The following is a 23090-nucleotide window of genomic DNA, read 5'->3' on the forward strand; positions in this document are numbered from 1 at the left end:
AGTTATCAAAAATTTGCTTCCTAGGAAAAACCAAGCACCTTAAGAATCTCCAAAATGTGTGTATTTGAGTTTACTAGCCTCTGAAAAATTAGTTCATCTTCTCTAGGTTATGGTTCTATAAATTGTAATCCCAGAAAGATCAAACAGAGATAACTCAAGATAATGCAAGTCATCTGTTTTCATGTTTGATTCTTGTAGTAACTTCATGCTTTCACAGACATTCAAGCTATTGGCAACTGTATAAGAAGATAAAACATCTGGAAGTTAAAAGTAAACAAATTAAACCTAGGAATGAGGCATACATTTTCTAACAGTGAAATAAGCTAGTTGTTTATCATTTTACCAAGGAATTCTGTGAATTTACTATTATTTGTGTCTTTAAGTCAGGGACAGATGCAATAACAAAAGATTTTCTCCAAGCCAGAAATCCGACAGCTTAATATAGGTAGAGATGATAAGATTAGGGTGCATTTTATACAAGTGGGGAGGCTAGATTATGACAAGTTTTGAACTTCAGATCTGTGAATCAACCCAAGTTTTGTCAGAGAATATTTTGGCAGAATGCCATTAGAGATGAGAAGAAGCTTTCAGCTTTCATCATGCCAACAAATAGCAGAGTTCACGTATAACAGCACCATAAATCCTTGAGAACAGACACCTGAAATGATGGAAATAGAAAGAAACAGAGGGAAAATTTCTTTTATTTCTGTCTCGATAGTTGTTCAGTCTCAAAATGAGTTCAGTGTCACTGCATTCTTGTACTCTTTTAAAGGTAACTATTAGTGTTAGTTCCTAAATATCATTGAGAATGTAAGAATGTGTAGAGCTATTTTCTGCAGTGAATAAACTATACTGTAAGTGCTATATCTATTTTTTTTCTTTTTAGTCTAGTGTGAAATAGAGTGGTAAGTAGTTCTGAGCTCAGAAAACATATTATCTTGGACAGAATAGTGGACTGACTATTGGAAGATTTGTGTTCCCACGCCAGAGACCTTCTCTTCCTGGGGCTGTACATGGTGTCCATCTGTACCTCAGTTTCCCATTTTAAATCAAAAATAATATTTCTCTATCTCACATGACTGGTGCAAGACTGCATTTCATTGAAACACAGCAAGCTTGAGCCTGTAAAAGGCTGCATTAAGTATACCCTTGCTGGTGGCCCTTTGAAAGAGGCAAAGTGTCTCTCCTAGGCACAGCAGCTGCTGGAGATGCAGAGAGACGCTTTCAGCGTGTCCTGAATTTAGTTTCCAACATTCCTGCACAGACTTGAAGTCCATAGTCACATCTCGTTCCATCACATCACAGTATAACCAGCACAGCAAATTTCTGCTTGTGGTGGTGTACAAGCACACTTCACATGCTCCTTGGAAGATACAGGGGTCTAAGAGAGTGGGCCCAATGCCTCTGCAGGTAGCCAGAGGGAGAATTTTTTTGTCTTCTTCCCTTTTCCCATTATATGTATGATAGTTCCTCTCATATATATAGCTTCAGTTTTGTCTGTCTTAAATTATTTAAAATTTTAAAATATTATTACATTCAGAAACTCCATTTTTACAAATGAACTGAGAGTCTAATTTTCTAAGACTGGAGGTTAAAAAATTTGTACAATTTATCATTTATATTAGCTTTTAGAAACAATGGTCGCTGTGATATAGTCCTTTTAATATTATTCAGCAAATGTAGTGGTGTTGTTAATATTCTAGAATTGAAATAGATCTTGGAAAAAGTTCTATCACCTTCAGGATTGTCTAGTTTTTGCTGAAGAAACATAGCATTGTCCTGTTTTGATCACCAATGAGGAAGATGGAAAGCATCTGTGTTAAATACTCACAGGTCTGTCACGGTGTTATCAGTCTCAGGTATATATGAAAAGGTCTAGTCCTTAGTTCTTGCTGCTCAGTCATTTTTATATGCTTAGTTTGTTTCAGGGACTATTGAACTTCCTATTGATAAGGCCAAAAATGATCACTGCTATTTCATTTGCTATCAAAGCTGTTAATAACATAAAAAATGAAATATTTTATTTAATTTAAAATACTCCAGTGACATTTGTGAGGTGTACAACTTCTTGCCAACTCTTCTAATTTAAAACATTATCTGTTTGAGGAAAACATATGTTAGAAATTTTTAATTCAGTGATAGGAAAGACACTAATGAAATATGCATGTATGAATTTTGTATTGCATAAGTTTCCTCTTTCTTGAAATATGATTAAAAGCCAAACATCTGGATTATGTTTAAAAAGCTTGAATTTCCAGTTTTCAGAGAGATTCAATCTATTTTGACACTGTACACTTAGCCTTAGCATTTTCAGCATGCTGTTAACATTACTTGATATTGTTAAAAAAAAAAGTTCAGGTTTAAACAAAGTTGGACTTCTCCTATTGCTAAAAATGTTTTCTGAAATAGCTTTTTTCTGCAGCATTCACACAGCCATACTTTAGTCTATGTCAGCAGTTCTGTTATATATTTGCTCTTGAGAGCAGTTTGTATTTGATCATAAAAATAACATTCCAAATTGAGAATATTTTTTCTTTTGTATAAAAGTACTATGTTTTTTCCTAGAATAATATTAGAAATGAAATACTGAGTTCTTAACAACTTATAAAATTCTTCTAAAATGAGATTATTTCATTGTAAATACTGATAAGGTTGGGGGTGTAGGGTGCCAAATTTCTCCTTTTGTTTTAGTAACATTAATGTGTACTGGCAAAGAGAATCACTATTATTTGCTGTGTCTCTTGAAAGGTTCAGAGTATGGCTCTCTGCAGATGAGCGTAAGCAGTTAACTATAAGACTTTCCTTTTAATGTGTTTCGCAATAGTTTTCATGTCGCTGTAATGGTATTGCTGTAAGAGGAATTGCAGCATGTGCCAGTGTTTTGGATAGTGGAGATCTTTTAGCACTTCCCATGGACCTGGTGCATGTCCCAGCTTTGACATAACACAAGGGACATTATAAGGAAAAAAATCAAATAGCACATTGTAAAAGCTATAGCTTTCACTGTATTTAATACAGTACAGGATGTACATTTAAAATAAAAATAACATTTTTCATTACAACTATAGGGCAAATTGAGAAATCTGCTGTCAGCACCCTTTCCAATCATCACTTGGATGGGCAGGCAAACAGGTGTAAGTTCTGTTGTGTAGGAAAAAGTTCAATTACTTTAAAAATCATGTTGGTACTCTAGATAATACAGATAGCAGAAACGGAGATCCACATGTTCTGAGGTTGGGGACTGAGCGAGCCAGATGCAGAATTTTTCTGACCTTGACTTGAGGTCACTCACCAGCCTGTGAGACTGTAGGGCTGTTGTCACAGGCCATGGATGACTTTCTTTTCTCACAGTTGACAAGGTCCAGTTATTTGCATTACTAAAGCCACTGTGCCTGAAGCGGTGTGTGTACTGAGCTTTGTGGAATTACCTGTGCCTTGGTGGAGACTGAGTTCTGCCTCTGTTGATCTGAGGAGCTTCAATTTCCATTTGGATGTTTTTCCAGCAGGAATCCTCTTCTCCCATGAAAAAATATAGCAAATAGGTAAGAAGATGAGGATCCAGAGATATTCTACCCCAAACACATCCCAATGGTGTTGCTGGAAGAGTGAATAATTTATTTGTAGATTTTCAGTCAAGCTTCTCCCATGGAAGGATATTACTGATCACCATTAGCAATCTAGCAGGGTAACAATGGAATAAGGACTTCAGAAGAGCCAGTCTGTGAAAGATAAATGCACACGAACATCCATTTCAAAACAGAATGATGCATGTAACGTACAGCCTGACAATAGCAGGTGCATTTGGAATTAAATCATTGTGTAGAGGAGTTCCAATTTTGTGTTTCATGCATACTGCAACAGCAGGCACAGCTTAGCAGAAGAGAGGATAACAGGTTATAAATTATTTTCTTTGAATATCTCCAAAAAATCTCCATAATCTTACAATGTTGTATTTTAGTTTGTAAAAATGTAAATGTAAAAGTGCATCAGTGTGAGATTTCAAGAATATCCAGCCAAGGATGGAGCTGCAACTACACCTTTTTTGTTTCCAGGCCAATCTTTTTCTCCAACTTCAATTGCATTTTCTGCTCAATGATGGACTGACTGTAGTAATACACCAGTGTTTTGGAATCTCCCTTACTCTGTGGGTATTTTTTTCCCTCAAAAAACTGTACCTGAGCATTAACCCAACAGTATAGTAGCTATTAATTTCTAAAGAGCACCATTTAAAAAAAAATTATATTAATTATACAGGCAACTACATACATCTAAATTTAGCTAAATCGATGTCTAACATGTTAAGCATGTCTGTTGGTTGCATCTGTATTTGTCTATACCAGAAGTCCCACCTCTGGTGCAAGGTATGAAAACAAACTCAAAACCAACAGCATTGTTGCAATCAGTGCAAGACCAGTCTCATCAATTCCTTCATAAAGCAGCCAAAGATCCCAGCAAAACACATAGTTTTACAAGATTGATGGATTGTTAAACATTAAGTGTACCAACTCTGTGGCCTTACCTGAAGTCCACTGTAACCTGTGCAGTGGCACCATGTTCTAACATACCTGCCAGGCTTTGCCTTTATTTGTAGGTGGGTGGCCGGCTCAGATTTAGTGGGCTCTTATGCACCTGGTGCTGGATTATCCTTGCCATATGAATTGAAAAGACTGTATTTTGGCTATGTGTTCTCAGAATTTAATTATGTTTAAAAACTGGTTAATAGTATAGTAAATAACTGGTATTGCTACAAAATTGCATTCTGAAGGTAATGGGATTGAATTTCAACGCAAGTTGACACTCAATTACAATTTCCATATATCTAGTGAATAAGCCAGTTCTTGGCTGCTATATTGGGGTGGATGTCTTCCTGCTTAACCGAACACTGTGCAAGACAGGCCAAATGCATAATAAAGCCAAATCAAGGCTTAATACACCCACTCAAATTTTTATTGTTTGTATAAAGTAGTAAGCTTGCAGAACAAACTCAGGGATGTGGTTTTAAAAAAAATTAAATAATCAATACTTGAGCAAAATTCTGCTATATTTAGAGTAACAAGGGTTAAAAAAAAAGAAAAAAAACCAAAACAACCAAGCCTTTTAAACTTCTCACTGAATTACTGCCATCAGCCAGTAGATCCATGGGGCTTGTTCGGCTAAAAGCCACAACAGACTTTGTAATGCAATGATGTAATCTTGGCTTTGTGTCATTTATATTCAACCTAAAAAAACAATTTTCCTGAATAGACAAGCTGACAACAATATTGTTCGGTGTTGGTTTTTATTTGGATTGTTTCCAAATGATTCATATGCCTCCACAGCAACACCCCATGCCTGCTTGAGTTTTTACTCTGAATTCCAAAGTTTCCCCTTTTTCCTCGCGTTTTATTTTGCTTTTAGAGTCCCAGTTATGTTTGTGAAACTAACCAGCTCGGCCACAAAATTAGGATGTATCTTGCAGAGTGCATTCATTTTACTTTTTGCATATTTTTCCCGAGGTCATGTCAAGGTTAGTTTGAATTCCATCCTACATTAAGACTTCTTTCACAGCTATTTAGCTCTGCAGCCTGCACCCCGCTGGGGTCTGCCCCTTGGGCACGTCAAAGCTTCAGACCTGACAAATCACACACAGATGAAGCTGTACAGTTTTTTAAACAGTTTCATCACTAACGTGGGTTTTTTTGGGGTTGGGTTTTTTTTTCCTTTACACTACAATTCTCCCATCCTCCGCCCCCCCCTCCCCCCCCTCCAGTGGAGTTTATTCTCTGAATTGCAATATCCTGAAGACTGATTTCCATATGGAAAATTCCCTTGCTCAGGCGAGTTGTAAAATAGAAATGGCGTTGTATAGTATGTGCCACTCACAGATCCCCAGAAACTGAAAGCACTGCAGATCCTCTTTAATAACAAACTGTAGCTCCTTGTCTAGTATCTCTAATCATATTGTTAATGCCTATTTGCACAAAAGAGCCTAACACTATAAAGGCTGATAAATACTCAAAAATTGTCATCCATACTGTGAACCTGTTAGTTATCCAGTAGAGCTGTTAGTAGTTCACAGGAATAAACTTCTGTCATGCTTGGGATTACTCAGATGAGTAAATGTTCATCGGTGTCAAGAAATGATGTTGTGCTTCAGCAGCAATCCTTAGGGGACTTAGGAAATTTTAAGTGGGTGTATGTGTGTGTATATATATAATTAGCTTCACAACTATCTGCAGGGCTTTCACCACCTACGTTTATGCACAGACAGACCCACACACTCCCCATGTATATGTCGCTGCATAAATATGATTTGAAATGTATAATGCAATTTGCAGGTTAAAATAGAATTTCTAAAATTCTTAACTGTAGACTGCTATCTGTTTTTTAGCATTTTGTGAAACTAATGGTGCAACACCATTTCCTGTTTAATTGATGAAGTTAAAATGCCTGGCTGCTAATGAGTGTATTAGCAAACAATATACCCTTAACAAGCTTAAGCAGCTCAGGATTTTAAAAAGCAGCTTACTGTCCTCCTCATTTTTATAAGACAAAATGTACTGCCTTCCACAAATTGCTTGATCGACTGATGAAGTACTATAATTATAGTTGTATTGCAGTTTTGACAAAGCCACAATAACAGATTGTAGTTTAGTCCCCACTCTAGGCACACAACTCTTTGCATTACAAAACCCAGTTTTACTGGTCTAATTCTTTGCGAGAACAAAAGGCACCTGGAGATGTTAACTATATACTAAAAGAAAACTTGGAATCTGGGAAATAATATTGAAGCATGACTTTTCTTCTTGCAGTTAGTTCATTGGGAATGGTATCTAATGAAGACTTGTCTAAAGGCTTGCTTGTTTGGAACTAATTAAAGACAGATATCCTAAATAGAAAAAGGATCATGGGAATTACATTAGGTGTCTGGAGACTTGTTATTCTTTTGGTACTCTGAGTAGATTGTGGAAGTTGTTAGGGATTCAAGAAATAAGGCAAGCTAATAAAAAGTTCTATTTTTCTGGTTATTGGCCAACTATTGTATTTTTGTTTGCAATAAGATTTGTGCCAACAGGCTAGGGGCTTGAATAAAACATTTAAACATTTGTGCATTAACACATTATGGTGAAAAGAGAGTCTTGTGCTTTCACTCGGTGCATTTCAGCCTTCAATTAATGTGAAAGCACTACAATGCCTATGCAACTTCTCTTGCCTAGTGGTGCACCATTTATCATTGCAGTTTTACATTGACCTTGACACCCACTTCATTAGAATAAAGATTGTCTACCATTTAGGTTACATTGTTCCTCTGCACAGAGACCCCATGCAAATTTCTGTTCAGATAGAAGAGCTGTGAGCCTGTCAGAGGTCATCTGCATTAAATGATTGCAGCTATTTTCCAACTGCTTCTTTTCATTCTACTCAATTCAGGCTAGGAGGATCAATCAAGCCCTCTGCCTGAAACAGTGGGACTGCTGGGAATATAACTGTTTTTGGTAGTAGTGGATATGCCCTAAACAGTATTAAATATTTAATATAAATTCATTAAAGGGCACACAAAGTCTTCAAAAAGATATTACATATATAGTAAAATCTAAAGTGTTGGGATCACTTTTCTTAAAAAAAAGGCAGAACAATGAATACCAACTGCATAATTTTTTAAAGTAGGCAAAATTCAGTTCATGAAGTTGCTTAATATTTCTTTCAATGTGTTTATTTCTCAAGCTGCCACAGAAGGAAATGCATAGCAGACGTGTAATCTGCATTTGTTAGTTTCTGAAACATAAAAACCTCAGGTGTCTGTAGGGGTTTAACATGAAAGTGCTAAGATTTGTTTTGTCTTATAGGCGTGTACCCATATGCACATGCACTCTCACACAAATACATATTGTGCTGTTGTGCTTATTTGTAGGGGAAAAAGGCAAATGGAAATAAGTTAGCACTCTCCTTCTTGAGTTTTCTGAGTGATATAATTGGAATTAAATTATTAATGGGAGATACTTAAAAAAGATTGTTTTATGATCTTCTATTACAGAATTTGCAATTCATTTTAATATTTGTAGTTTGATTTATATAAAAGATAATGCAATCTATGTCCAATTAACAATACATAGCCAATGTAATATGATTTCCAGATCATGCAAATGGAATAAACTAGAAGAGGAAAAACTGATTCTTAACCTCAGATGTAATTTGCTCTGTGAGTTCTGGCAATTTTAAATGACATTGCACTTTTTAATTTTTCCAAAGGCTCAGCAGCAAATTTATCCCAATCAAGAAAGCCTATTATTAATTTACAAGGACAATTGTAGGAGTCTTTATAATTTCTCTGTGCAATTATTTGCCATAAATTGCTAATGCAGAAATACATGAAGTTTGAAAGAAACAGAAACTGCTTTTCAGCTAGACAGATCACACTGCCCAGATCTTGAATGTTGTCCAGAGGTTCTAGTGCTATTGACAACATAAGAAATATAACTAAGCTTCTGGACAGTGTCTAAAATGTTTCACACTGACAGTACCAAAAAGGTAGAAGCATTAAGAGCTATTGTGAAGGGTAGGCTGGCCTCTAGCAGATTCCTTCACTTTGCTTGTATACAGCTGAGCTTTGGACCCTGGACTTTAGAATAAAAAGACTCTTTGTTCACCACTGAATGGCATTAGGCATGGGCTTCCTAAGGGGCCACCATGAAGCCTAGTATGAAGAGTGCAAACATTATCCAGAAAGCAAAGTGAGAATGTGTGTGAAGAGATGATGGACAAATATTGCTATGTATGCATATATATATATATGTATGTGTGTGTGTGTGTGTGTATGTGTGTCTATATATAGATGTATATATTTATGTTATGTATTTGGTGAATTTGCTTGCAGAATATTATTTACTCAATTTTTTGCATGCAGTATATTTTGCAAATTTGAGCCATTGCTGACTGTGCATGCACATGCAGACACCGAGGGTATATGTCTGTATTTATTGGTGTCTGGCACAGTCAAAACTCCCCAAAAGGCAAATCATTAAAATGTAGAATTTCAATGCAGGTAAAACTAAGGTTGCGGGTCACTCAGTTGTGATCTCAGTTTTATATCCTACAGTGCCATGTGACTGAAGATACTTTGTTAGCATGTGAATGATGGAATACAGAACATCTACAAATAGCACACCCTTATTTCAGTAATGGAGAAAGTTCATTGGCTTAATTCTTCTGTACTTCGTAGCCATAGCTCCACTGTGTGTTCAGTATGTCTGGTCCCTTTTCACTATAACCAACAGAAGCACCATACAAAAGTCTTACAATGGATGTCTTAATCTCTCTGTGTGCTTTTAGAGCATTATTTTGAATTCCATCATGCAGGCTTTTTTTTTTTCTTTTCTCTTCTGAAGTTTTATTACAACAACAGAATTCCCAGGGAGCTTTAGGGGCAAGGTTCGCATAATATTGCCCTAAAGTTTTGCTCAAGGGGTGGAATCTGCTGATCTCCTGATCATCTTTTTGTGGTGTTTCTCTTTCTGAAAGATGCAGTGCGCAGTCTTACAGAGTTGTTAACTGTGTACAGATTTTTTTATTGTTTACCAGACAGTGCACATCTACGAACCTTTCATGATGATTTCTTTCTCTGACCTCTCAGTGACTAGGCATCTTGTTCCTTAACACCGAGGGAGGCTGAAAAATGCTTGAGTTGCTCAATGTGTGCCTTCTATACCAGTTTCAAAATGGCTTATTCTTCTGGTTTCCATGGTGACAATTAACACTGTTACAAGGCATTGTTCCAGTCTCCATTTGGACAGAATTTTCGGGTGTGATTTTTCACACAAAAAATGTTTTATATAATTTTTTAAAGAAAATAAAAAAAGAAAAAAAGACACAGTTTAGCATAAAGTGTTGAAAAATGTGTCTCAATCAGCCTGCCTTTATTTCTTAGAATGTTTTTATCAGGGGAAATAAGGTTTTAACTTGCTTTGTTTTGGAATTCAACTTCTTTTGGTTTAAATATTTTTGCCAAACTTCTTCATGGATAAATGGTACTGCATTTATTTTAACTCCTTTCTTTGTGCTTCGAGAAGTATTGATCATATTGAGAGAGAAGGAATAAAAGGCCAAATTCTTTAACTTACATAACAATGTTTTGGATTTATTTAGAGTGTCCTCGGGCACACAAAACCAAGCACACAAGCATGCAGCTAACCATGCTGTAAATATTTTGCAGTTTTTACAGTATTTTTTTGTTTGGGTTTTTTTTCCCAGTTTATACAACAGGTGTTGTGGGAAATTAAATATTACCCATTTATTTATTATTGTGGTTGTTGCAAGAAAACTGTGACCTTAACTTGCTTAATCTCATTTTTGACTATTAAACGGTAATCTATATCATACCATCCACAGACTGTCACAATAGAGCAGTCTTTGCTCACTTAAAGCTGAGGAAAGAATGAATCTGAAGATTAAATTATCTTCTCACCACAGGATTAAGTAGTCCTACCAGACTAGGGTTGTGCAGCACTGATAGAGCTGGTAGCTAATTTTTCCATGCAACTGCTCAGAGTGTAGGTGTTTAATGGATTAAAAATATGGTACTAGCAATAGCATCTCATGCTATCAGTTCTCAAACCATACCTCCTTTACATTAAGCTCTTTCCTTAACCTAAAATATGCACTGCATATTAAATATCCAGGAGTGAAAAAATACTGACTCTCAGTCATATACCAATACATCTGATAATCAACTGAAATCTCTCATCTTTTACTGTTACTGTATAATGTATTTTCTGTCAATCAGCAATTTTGTCATGCTTGTTTATACAGTAGGTTACACAGTGACAAAGACAGCACGTACATAAAACCTAGCTTATTTAGTTTTTAATGTAATAACCTTTTATAACATCTGTCACAGTGTTTGGATTATGCAGCACTGAATTATTTTATCTAGTCCAAAATTAAATGAAATGTCTTCCGTTTCTAAGTTAACAAGAGCATTGTAGTTATGAAACATGCAGTGTGTTTTATTTCGTCATCAGTCCTGCACTGCCAGGAACATCCCCAGCCCAGGCAGCAGCCAGTGCCAGCCTGGAGCAGGTGATGAGCAGTAACTGGCTGTGCCTGCACCAGTGACACACAGCTAGAGGACTCCCTCAGTCTATTAATTCACTTGACAAAAGAAAGGGATTCGCGCGTACTGGGTTTCAGTGCCTAGCAAATTGGACTCTGGATTCCCTTTGATATTACATGTACTTATGGAAATAATTATGCAAATCCTTTTCGGCTATATCATCTTTAAATAGAAATCAGATTACATAAAGAAGATTGTAATCTCCTCCAGCAGCCATTCTAGCCGAGAAGGCAATAAAACAGGACCAGGAATCATACTTGTTGAACACATCAGGCGAATAAAATGGTGCTGCCTCTTGGGGTCCAGCCCTAGTGCCCAGCCTGCTGTAGGCACTGCCCACAGTTGTACACATCTCAAACCTCAGCCACAGCACAGCAAGTGTCAAAAGGCAAGTTCTTCATAAACAATTCCTTGGTTTTTACCATGCATATTCATGCAATTTTGGATATGCAGACACCTGATCAGTGTTCATTAATAATGAGAAATGGTTTAAATCACCTCATTTAAAACATTTGCTCTATGATCCACAAATGACTAATATTTGCTGAAGTTTACATAATACAAATGATGTGCATGTGTTGTGTAAATGAGAGATTAAAATATGAAACTAACAATATGCAAACATATGCATGGAAATGCTGAGAACCTGTTAGCTGAAACAGTGACTTCACACCTTTATTATTTTCTTTAAGCTGTCTGCAATTGTATTTTTGCTTTGTTTTCCTACAGAGCATGCTCTTGGATCTGGCAAAGGCACCCATGTTTTAAACATTCCTAATTTTGGTTTAATTTTTATATTTATCCCAGTTATTAACATTTTCAGCATGAGCTGCAATAGCAGTTTTCTTGACTGAATTTGAAGCAAAGAAAGCTTAATGTTTAGGAAGCAATTTTCTAATAGCTTTGTATAATTTATGTAAGTCTTGTAAACACCTTTGCAAGTATATGTACTGAACTCTCTTCTTTCAGTAAAAGACACATTTTTGGCGATATCAGAAGTTTCATTTCAATGAGTCTTTTCACACTCAATTAGCTTAACTATATGGAGGATATGTATATGTGTATGCCTGTGTGTTAATTTTCTTTTTTAATTTACTGTACCAACTATGAAAACATAATTAACTACTGTAGTAACCATTATACGTAATAGTTAAGTCGCATTTTCAGAGAATACAATTTTAAGAAAAATATTTATTTTCTAGTTTGTCTGTATATTAGAGCACATTTTATAGACTATGTAAATAATATAGACCTAAATATTTAGAAAGTCCTATGAAAGAATTTCTGAAAGAAGCTTCTAGTTTTATACCTGTTTTCTCTGTTCCTTTTTTTTTGTTTTTTAACAATAAATAAGAGTGCATAAATAGAAGGTATTTTCAACTTGAAGAAACTATTGGACTGTATTAACATTGTGGCTGTTCTCATTTGTGGGCCAGTTCACTATTCCTATTGGTTGATGCAATAAAAATCAAGTAACTGCTATTGTGTTTTAGGAGAACTATTTCTAATTGTTTTTCGAAGGTCAAACTCTCACATTTTCAGGCCAATGTGTGACACAGAAACCACAATGGGAGAGAGAATAAATAAACTCTAGAGGAAACATAAGTATGAAATTATTTCCTTGGGGTTTTTAGTTTCATTTTGGTTTGTTTTCCATGAAGAACCTCAGTGTTACTTGATGAAGTAGCATGTTTTAAAAATAAGATACCACTAACCTGAATGAGACAAAGGCAGATCAAGCTTCAGATGGGAGAGTGTTAGTGGATATTATTGTACAAGTGAATATTGTGAGAGAGTGAATATTACTATGTGTAATCAGTTGCTAACCACCTGTATAGATGTGCCACCCAGAACTCTATGTGCTTGGTACCCAAATCTCTTATGATATGTTATGAGAAGGTTGTGTGCTTAAAAAAATAAAATGAGAAAATGTCAGATGGAGCATGATCATAACTGGGTGCATACAATTAAAGTTTATTTTTTTATGGTAAAAACTCTCTACAGCAGCTAATACTATACATTTCTTTTCATTTTAGAGATACAATGTAGAAATGTCAATCAGGCACCCAAAAAAGATGGAACTGCTTAGTAAGGTTGAAGCTCTGAAGAAAAGTGGTGTTTTACTACCAAACGATCTCCTTGAAAAAGTGGATTCAATTAATGAAAAATGGGAACTGCTCGGGGTATTTGCATTTTTATTACTGTTTGTGGGTTATGTGTACATTTTTGTGTGTTGAAGTACACTGTCTGTCTGATTTCTAATTTGGAGCACAAATATCTCTCTCTTTCAATCCACCACGTATATTTCAAACAAGCTACTCATTCTATTATAAAATCTCCACAGCCTTTTCCTCTTCTGTTGATTTTTTTTTTATTCCATGCTTGTCTCCTGTCTGACTTTAATAATTTTAGTTCTTTAATACATAAAAAATGTAAGTAAAATATGCCATGTATTATGGGTATGCACCAAGTCAACTATAATGCAGTATATCTGATATACACTGACTGTCATGCTTGAGTGAATGTTAATAGAATTTATTCTGAAGGTACATGTTAGAGACATCTACTGTTTAACTATTTACTATACCTTTAAGATGAAAAGTGGGGTTGTCACTGCATATTTCAGGTCACACTGATGGCTCAAAAACAAATACACAGATTCAGTACAAATCTGCATACCTGAAGCTGAGAATACAGCCAGGATATGTTTCATGCTGCTGTATTCATCTCACTTTTGACAAAAGCCAAAAAAGTTTCATGTAATTCATTTCACGCTATGATGGGCTGGGTCTCAGCCAAAGAGTGAGATACAAGAATCTGGCAAAAAAGCAATATAGGGATTCTGTTACCCAGAGACCGGTGATGGCACTGTGCAGGAGACACTATTGTCCTATTGTTGTAAAACAGCTGAGAGAGAGAGGTCAAACTATATATTTTTCCATCCACTCCTCTCCTTAATTGCCTTCACTTCAAATCAAGGGTAAGATAAATTTATAAATTACTTTAAATGATTAATTATAGATGTGTGATATTAGCAATACAGTTACATTGCATAATTTTGCATGCTATTATCCTAGTTTAAAAAATATTTCTAATATATTATTAGTAAGATATACATGCAGCCTGCCAACAGCATTTTAAATACTGACTTAAGTCACTTTAGGTGATGCGGTAATGCAATAGCCATTTCAGGGTGGGGCTTTTTTAGTTAAGCAGAGTTGCTTCTAATCACTTGATTCTCTAAATGTGCAAATTGTCAGAAAATGTTAAAATTTGCCTTATGAGCAGTGAGCTTATTACTTTTAATTTTAATCTGCAGCATCACCATAAGCATTTTGAACTTGTTTGATTGTTAATAAATTTACTGATTTAGAAAGGACTTACTAACCCAGTCTTTTGCATCTGCTCATGACAACTTTTTTTTTAAATAATTTCAGATGTAAGCCTTACATTTATGAATTTCAGTGTATTTAATCAGCTTAGTTCAGTGGCACTGATTAAAGCTGGTAGGATATCAAACTATGAAATAAGATCATAATTCTTAAAATCTAGGAAAACTGTCTTAAAAATTTTGAAGCCCTTTGCTTCTCAGTATGTTAAAATCAAAATATACCTCCATATTAAGTTTTGCCATTAATTTCAGCATTTACAGAAAAATAAAATATAGCTATTACAGTGTTTCTGCTAAATGCAGTTTCATGAATAATAAGCAGAGTTTGATAGAGTTTTGTTTAATTTAATAAAAACCTCTGCAGAAACTAACAGCACTAGACATACTGTTTTAATTGGCATGATTACATTTTAATTGGCATGAAAAAAATTAAAGACAAGGATTTTAACTTCTAACAATGGCAAAATAGAGGGATATGGTTTTTAATATTACTTTCATCTAAGGTGAACACTGTGGAATGGAAATACATTAGAATGAAATGTCAGTGGTGCGTACAGTTTAATCTGTGAAATTTTGTCCCCTGTGCTGAATATTACTCTGTCTCAATTGCATATTAAACAACCCTATCAAGGCAGGCATTGGCATCTGCTGTGCTGACACAAATTGTGAATTAAATGAAATTGATGTCCTCTGTCGTATATTTATGAAGACGGACCATTCTCTGAAGTATTCTGTTTATGAAGAATTTATGATTGCAAACTGTTCCAGAACAAAAAAGTGGCAATAAATTCTTTTTTGTGACCCTACCCTCCAAGGGCATTGATTTCACCTCCTGCTGCTACTTTTGTTGCAGCATAAAAACAATAGCTAGTGCTGGATTCCACTGAGGGTCTTCAAATTATCAATATTTGCACCATGAAAATAGAAGGGTGTTGCCAAGAAAGCATGTTTTCAGTTATGATCTCCTAAAGACGTGATTTACAGAATGCCATGTAGCAGATTAATATCTGTTGCTCTAATTTTATTTGTGTTTTAAAGCGTATTTTTGGAAGCTAATTTCATTGTTATAAATTATATTCCAGTAACTTTTATAGCGTGCACTTCCAACAGACAGACATACTGGGTCACCTAAAACTGTATCTTCATGTTACAACAATTAACCACCACTAATTATCAGTTTAAAAGGTTATTGGATGTGAATGTCAGTGTATATTCAATATTCTATAATCAGTAACACAGATCTAGTGCTTATAATAAGTGTCAGCCTGACAGCCTCTTATAGGTCAGATAAAATACTGCTTGGCATAGGAGAAGCAGGCAACAGCACATCTCTCTTCTGATGTTAAAGGATTGCCTTTCAAAATACTGAAAAGGAAGATAACTTTCTATCCCTGGCCTCTTCAGAATATTCATTAAGCACCCAGCATCCACTATCAAAATGTTATTCAGTGATTCTGTTATTAGAAGTATTACTTTGAGAAGCTGGACTAAATTAGTTTCATTAGCAATAGCAGACAAACGTTTTGTCTGGTCTATTATGTCAAAGTGGATTCTTAACATGGAGAACTGAAATTTGAATTTGGTTGCCTAAAAAATTGGCCTTATGTTCCAAGAACAGTGAGGATTTTTGGTGTCTGAATGAGTTTAACCACTTAAAAACAAACCAGCTTTTGTGACCTAACTGTTCCTCTATACAGCCTCAGGGCTACATGAATGAAAATTATAACCTCACTGTTCAGACCTCAAAAAATACCTCAGTGTTTCTGCAAAAATTTTAATGCTACCTTGGATAGGAGTCTGGTGAATTCAGTGATTTTCATATTTTCTGTTGCTGTCTAGAAACCAGTAACTCTTATACTGGTTATATACTGGTATATACTGGTCTTAGACTCTTAGCCATAAGTGTCTGAAGTCACCGACAAATTCTGTAGACTAACTAGTTTACAAAGTTATGAAGAATTTTGCTTCCTCTGTCCTTAATTGCTCTTAGTAAACAGTAATTTATAATCCTTCTAGCAAAGTCAGTGACCCAGAGAGAACAGCATAAGTGAGAAACAAGGGTAGGAAAATTGAAATGTATTGAAACAAGGAAAAAAAGAATGAAATTGATTGATATTAGTCATAATTATCAAAAAACCACATCTCTAGTTATTTAAGAGATTCTTATTGTTGCACATTAACCTATATATGTTTTGGTACATAAGACTAATCTATGTTTTTTTTATCTGATGCATTAGAAAACCCTAGGAGAGAAGATCCAAGACACAATGGTAGGGCACAGTGGGTTAGGTCCACGTGACCTGCTCTCGCCTGAAAGCGGCAGCCTGGTAAGGCAGCTGGAGGCCAGGATCAAAGAGCTGAAAGGGTGGCTGAGAGATACAGAGCTTTTCATCTTCAATTCCTGTCTGAGACAAGAAAATGAAGGAACAATGAATGCTGAGAAACAACTGCAATATTTTAAGGTAATAAAAAAACTATCATAGTTTTTGTAGAGAAACTCTTCTTTATGGTGGGATAAAATATTTATCTTTTACATAACATAATGAAATGCATGTATATATTTAATTATATATTTTCATTTTTATTTATGTGTTCACTCATGTTTATTTTATTGAATCCTTACAATAATGTTTATAAATATTTTTTGCAAAAGAGGTCTTTAGAGGGCTAATTGCACCACGATTGTAAAAGCAATAGTATTCTTTCCTTCTACCTCAGTATAAAACGTAGAATCATCGAATGGCTTGGGTTGGAGGAGACCCTAAAGATGATCTATTTCCAACCCCCAATCCCCCTGAAATGGGGAGGGGCAAAAAAAAGCAGCTGAATTTTGTCTCAGAAAGCTTCACTCCGAATTTCACTCTCAGCATAAGGTAATTAAGGTCTTGTGTGACATCAGTTTAATAACCTATCTGCGCATATGAGTCAAGAACAGCCTATCTGAGGTAACAATTACAGTGAGCTAAATTTAGCGTACATGAGAAAACATTCAAAGTTGTGGTGACTAGATATCTGGAAAAGACATATAAACTATGAGATTTGCATTAATCTAGGCCACATCCTAAGCCTAAGCCTGAAGATTTATAAAAAAGGGAGAAGATGGTAGTCACAATGCTTTATTCAGATGATAAGCTCTTTCAACCAAAGGCCAGTGTTCAGCTTTGCAACTGACTTATTGGAGGTTGCATGTTTTGTTCCATTCCCTGTAAGTAGTGGTAACATTCAGGAAAGAGGGCTAATTTAGCAAACACACCTGGCAGAACTGTGCAATTTTCTTCTCTTCATAGTTTCTAAATAAACCCTCTCCCAAGTCATCATTACAGGTCACTTTACTCTGCAAGTGATCTTTGACCAAAGAATAAGAAAGGAATCACAAGTCATTGTTGAGCTTCAGAGGTAAAGAGGTTTTTTCTCTTCCACTAGTACACCAGGGTGTCTATGGCAACAGTAGTCTCAAGGGGATGGACAATTTCTTAAATATGCACCTCAAAGAGTATGCTGCCAACACTTCTAAATGTACTTTGTTTTGTACAAGCATTCAAGAAAACATCAGCAGAAATATTATTTTCTTCCCATTTAGTCATTCCTTAACTCTTCCTTTTTCAATAATGATGATTAGTGAGAAGGGTGTGCCAATGTAGACAAAGTCAGTGGTTTTCAGGTTCCTGAACTTGTCCATTTGAAAGCAATTTAGAGTTTCTTATGACATCAATACTACTTTTTAATGATTTGGAGTCTTCTGCTAATGGGGGAAAAAAGTCATGGTGATTCTGTTTGATCTATCAGCAAACTTCAAAGTAAGTGATTAGGAAGGACTGTTGATAGACCTGCAGAACTTCACAGCAATAGGTGCATATTTTCCATAGGAAATGCTGGACATTTTTATTCCTGTAGAAAATTATGGCATTTATTTAAGTGCAGGACTATGAATTAAAAAATCTAATTTCAGGAAAGCTTTATTTAAATCTAATTTTTTTTTATATTCATATACACACACACACACACACACAGAGTAGTACCATACCAATCTTACATATTTTGTGCATAAATCACTCAAATTAAATCTTTTTATACATATATGATATGATATCATGCCAAAAGCTCCAGAGATGTTAAACAGCATAGTGTTATGATGTAGCCAGAGTATTTCCTTACTTGGTTGATTATCTATTAATTACACAAATAATACATTAATTATTTTCAAAATGGTAGCCATTAGAGTATAAAAAATAATTACCTATCAAATATGGTGAGAGCACATCATTTTGTCATATATATTGAACCATCTTTGTCTCATTAAATCTGAAATTCACTATAAGTAAGTTTTCCATTCTTCACTGATCTCCTGGGGAAGTGTATAAAAGAGAAAATGGATATAATTAGCAATACTGCAATGTATAATACATATATTTGAGAGAGAACATTAGAACATTTTCAAAAACATTAGCTATGCCACTAGTAGAAAACCTGCTGGGGTTTAGTTTGACTTACTTTCCACTTAAGAGTTTAACCTTATTACTGCTTTCACTATGGTAAGTGAATCATTGTTTCTTAATGGAAATTTACTGTGATGCACCATCCCAATACACACAGCCACTGTACACAGGGAAACATTTTTAATAAAATAAACTCAACAATGCCATTGATTTTTATTCCATAATGTTATGCTTTAAATTACAGTTATGCCTTAGGAAAAACTGTTATTCCATTTTTGAGGTGTTCTCCTTCCATTTTGCAATTGGAGAGTGAATTGAATGTGTAGCTCACATGCAGTTGGGACCCAAGATGAGAGTGATGTGGTGGGAGGAGTAGTTGTTAAATTCACTAGTAGGGAACTATTTTGACTTCTTTTTCTTTTTTATAGAAAATCATGCCATACAAATTTGAGTGTTCTTTTTATTAAAGAATTCACTACTGCATTATTTTCTTTTGGAATACTCCTGTGTAATAATAATACCTAGAATTTCTATAGTACTGTCCAGTCAAGGATCTCTACATGCTGCACAGACATACTGAACTAAGCCCCACTAAACATTTAAGATAGATATTATTATTATCACCTTTTTAGAAATGAGGGAAATAAAATACATGGAGATTAAATGACTTTTCAAGGTTTTCACAGAAAGTCAAGTGTAGCATAACTACAGCTCTGTTCAAGAAGGGAGAAATAATGAACACAAGTTGCTGAGCTGTAAAGGGGGAAGCCAAGGTGTCTGACTGCAGCTATTTCTTCTGTTGCAATGCAAAATGTAGCCTAAGAAAAAAAAATTTAAAAATTACTTCCAATTCTTGAGCTCATTATAGCTACAAATATATGTTTATTTTATTTATTCATGCTTTATATTCCTCTTTAAGTCCTTTGAGTTCATGTTTTCTAGCTTTCCACAGAAAATGATGTGGGCAAGAACCAGAATCTTACCTTTTAAATGAAATCCAAAATTCTCAGGTAAATACATAGTTCTAGCCCCTGAAATACCAGATATAATGAGACTAATAATTGGCATAATCAATTTTCTAAAATAACAATATACAGCTATTTTGTGGGTCAGGAGAGATTTGGAGCTGTAAAGAATGAGAAGCAATAATAAAAAGAGTTTGCATTCTTTCATGAAAGTTTTTACCAAGTTTCATTTGAGTAAGGTCTAGCCAGAAATTTATGTGCCTGTTAGCTTGTCAGTAGAAGTGGTCTGCCACGTTTCTTTTATGTGTCTGGGACTTCAAAAAGCATGCTTTTTTCTCTGCAAAATTCCCTCAAAAAGCAGCAAGAGAGCCTAAATAATTGGTCATATATTTTTGTCACTTGCAATAAAACTTAAGACATTAAGTGTTTTGTACAGAGAATGATCAGCTTTCAAAAGTTGTTTTGGGTTCGGCTCACGGACCAGCTACTTGAGAGCAAGCTTAGACTTGTGAGTACCTGTCTGTCTCAGAATCCCTTCTCAATCATGTACAACTGGGAAACCCTCTAGTGTTTCCAGTAGCAAGATTTATAAAGGATCTTGTTTTCTTTCTTCTCCAAACTGGGATGGGGAATAAGATTTTTCCTCTTCAGAACAGGATTTTAGCAGACATTTTCTGCTAAATTGTGTTTGGCAAAAATGATGTTGCATTTCATGTCATTTCCTGATCTGGTTTTATTTGAAGCAATAAGCAACATGCTATATAGAGTCATACCTGTCTCTTAAATCTTTATTTGTGTCTCTAACAAAAATAGTCTTGGTTTTCAGTAGTACTGAAAACTTGTGGTTTTCATTCACTTTAGTCAGTATATCCATTAAAGAAATCAGACTACTTAATCATACAAAACATGTTGAAAATTTTTTCTCATTTGAAATTTCTAAAAGTCAACGGTTTATTGAATTCCACAGCTAGTATTATTTGTTGCCATTTCTGCTTACCTTGTAAACAGTGTAAATTATGTGCTGGTTGTAACTATTTCTAATGACTAGACCCACTCAGAACTGTAAGTTTTCATCTTCCACTACATTTATGACTTGAGCATACCAGATGATGTAGTGTCATTTAAAAAAAAAAAGTATTTCTCAGCAACATCTCTTATTTCTCCAATGCTTAAGGCAACTGAACTTTCTGATTAAATAAATGCAACTTTCTGGTTGCATTGGTAATTAAGAGTCAATATGTCTTATGATGCTTTTTATATTTACTGAAAAGTTTGTAGAAGAGTCAGCACTGTACATCATACAAAAAAACCAGTTAAACCTACTTCAGCCAAATAAAACACAAGTCAGTTTGGAAGCATTTAAAATTATGGCCAAAATAAAGTAAAACTATTAATGTTGAATAAAGGTTTGGAGACTCAGAAATTAAAGAAAATGCTGGCTGTTCCCACTGGTGGCAGGAAGTGCTTTCACCACTGCATTTTGGATCCTTTACAGTTTTTAGAATGATGTTTCTGGCAGAGCTGCAATCAAAGAATTACAGAATTTCAATATGCATGTAACAAAAGTATGCAAAACAGTCTGCCACAGAAAGTCCAAAAGAAGTCAAGCTGGATTTAATCCTTTTCACACCTCTATGATGGGAAAAAAAAATGTTTTAATAAATTTCTCAAAAGGAGTGTGACTTCAGAGACCTAAAACTTTTCACAGATGAAAAATTCTTTACCCAAATTTTGTTTGGATTCAATTTTAGCAAACAGAAAGGCATACAGTACTAAACTGTACAGAACCAGGTAGGATTCCAAAGTTGCATGTAGCCTAATGCCTCTTATAAAGGTTTGAACCGAATTCAGACTGAATTTCCATGACCCACCATCCCAAAGTAGCACTTCTGTGGACTACTGAAATGGGAAGCCTCATCTTTATAGTAAAGCAGCTGTACATACATATTTTTTGGCCCTAATGTAATACATGGTTATATCTCTAAGTTGATTTAATTTACTAAAATATCAATGAACAATACTCTGTATATATGCAAATGCACATAAACACAGAACTTAGATATTTAATCTACCTCAGATTTTTATTTAATATACTTATTACTGAAAAAAAGTTTTCTATGTGTTTTAATAAGCTCTCCCTGTTTAAGGTAACACTGATATGACATCGAATTCCCATTTAAGAATAAATGCTTTGCTGAGATAGCAGCTGCTGTTCCATCATCTCATTTTGGCTTGAATCCTGAACCGCAAATTCTGGGGTTTTTTTACAATGTTACTTACTTTCTGATTAATCAAAACATCAAAATTAATATTAAAGAATATCTAGTTGTCAAAACCCTTTTTTCCCCCTCAATTTCTCCCTTTGCTGGGACAAATGAAGAGACAGAAGAGCCTCTGGACTAAGACTGAGGTGTGGGATAGAGGTTTCTCTAGTAATAGGAAGAGCTGAGCTCAGCAGAGCTCAGATACAGCACTATACTGAATGCATTGGTGGACAGAGAATGACCTAGTGGCTAATTTTAGGATAAAAATTCATATTTTACTAATTTCTTAGGTCTATTTTATGTACTGTCCCCTTATTTCTGATACACCAAGATGTTTGTCCCACAAACAGTAGAGTCATGTTAAAACAGACTAGCTACAGGGCAGAGATCTTCTCTGACTTTCTTTTCTAGTAATTGGAAGGGAGAAAAGTACTGTTGGGATGCAATTAATCCATTCTGGTTTAGGCATCCAAAACCAAAAATTGAAAATTTAGGCTATGGAGAAGAGGTATTGTACCTCAGAATACCTGCTTCTAAATGACTGTCTCAGGCTCACATTTTCTATTAGTTCAGATGAATCCCACTCAAGAAATTATCGGGAGTATTACTAGGACAGAGGAACTTGGAAATGAGACAATTGCAATTCCACTTAGAATGATTTACTGATATCTGTGAGGTTCTTCTACACTTATTACAGGTTTATTTATTTTCCAGAAAGGTTAAGCTCAAATTTCTCTTCCAGTCCTCCTAGATGTGCAAGAGGGTGCTCATTTAATCCATCTTATTAATGGGAACTGTTGAGGAGGTAGTTGAGCCCTTCTCCTTGTCTTACTGTACTGAGAGGATCTATTTTCAATTCTTTTGTCATGAGTAAGCTTGAGAGACTTGAGGTCTCACTCAATTTGAGTAACACAGAAGATGCTGGCCTACAGAAGAAGCTGTTCC

At 35.1% G+C, this 23090-nt stretch overlaps 1 protein-coding gene across 1 annotated transcript in view; it reads left to right on the forward strand.

Annotated features, from left to right (window-relative positions):
• The window catches only part of AKAP6 (A-kinase anchoring protein 6), a 257416-nt gene that overhangs the window by 196703 nt on the left and 37623 nt on the right, over positions 1–23090 (forward strand). Inside the window, exons 10-11 of the mRNA XM_066552840.1 lie at positions 13126–13272; positions 16718–16942. Of these exons, the coding sequence (XP_066408937.1) occupies positions 13126–13272; positions 16718–16942 (372 nt within the window). The remainder of the gene's footprint in view (positions 1–13125; positions 13273–16717; positions 16943–23090) is intronic.

This window comes from Molothrus aeneus, chromosome 6 (assembly GCF_037042795.1).
Source record: "Molothrus aeneus isolate 106 chromosome 6, BPBGC_Maene_1.0, whole genome shotgun sequence".
NCBI classification, from domain to species: Eukaryota; Metazoa; Chordata; class Aves; order Passeriformes; family Icteridae; genus Molothrus; species Molothrus aeneus.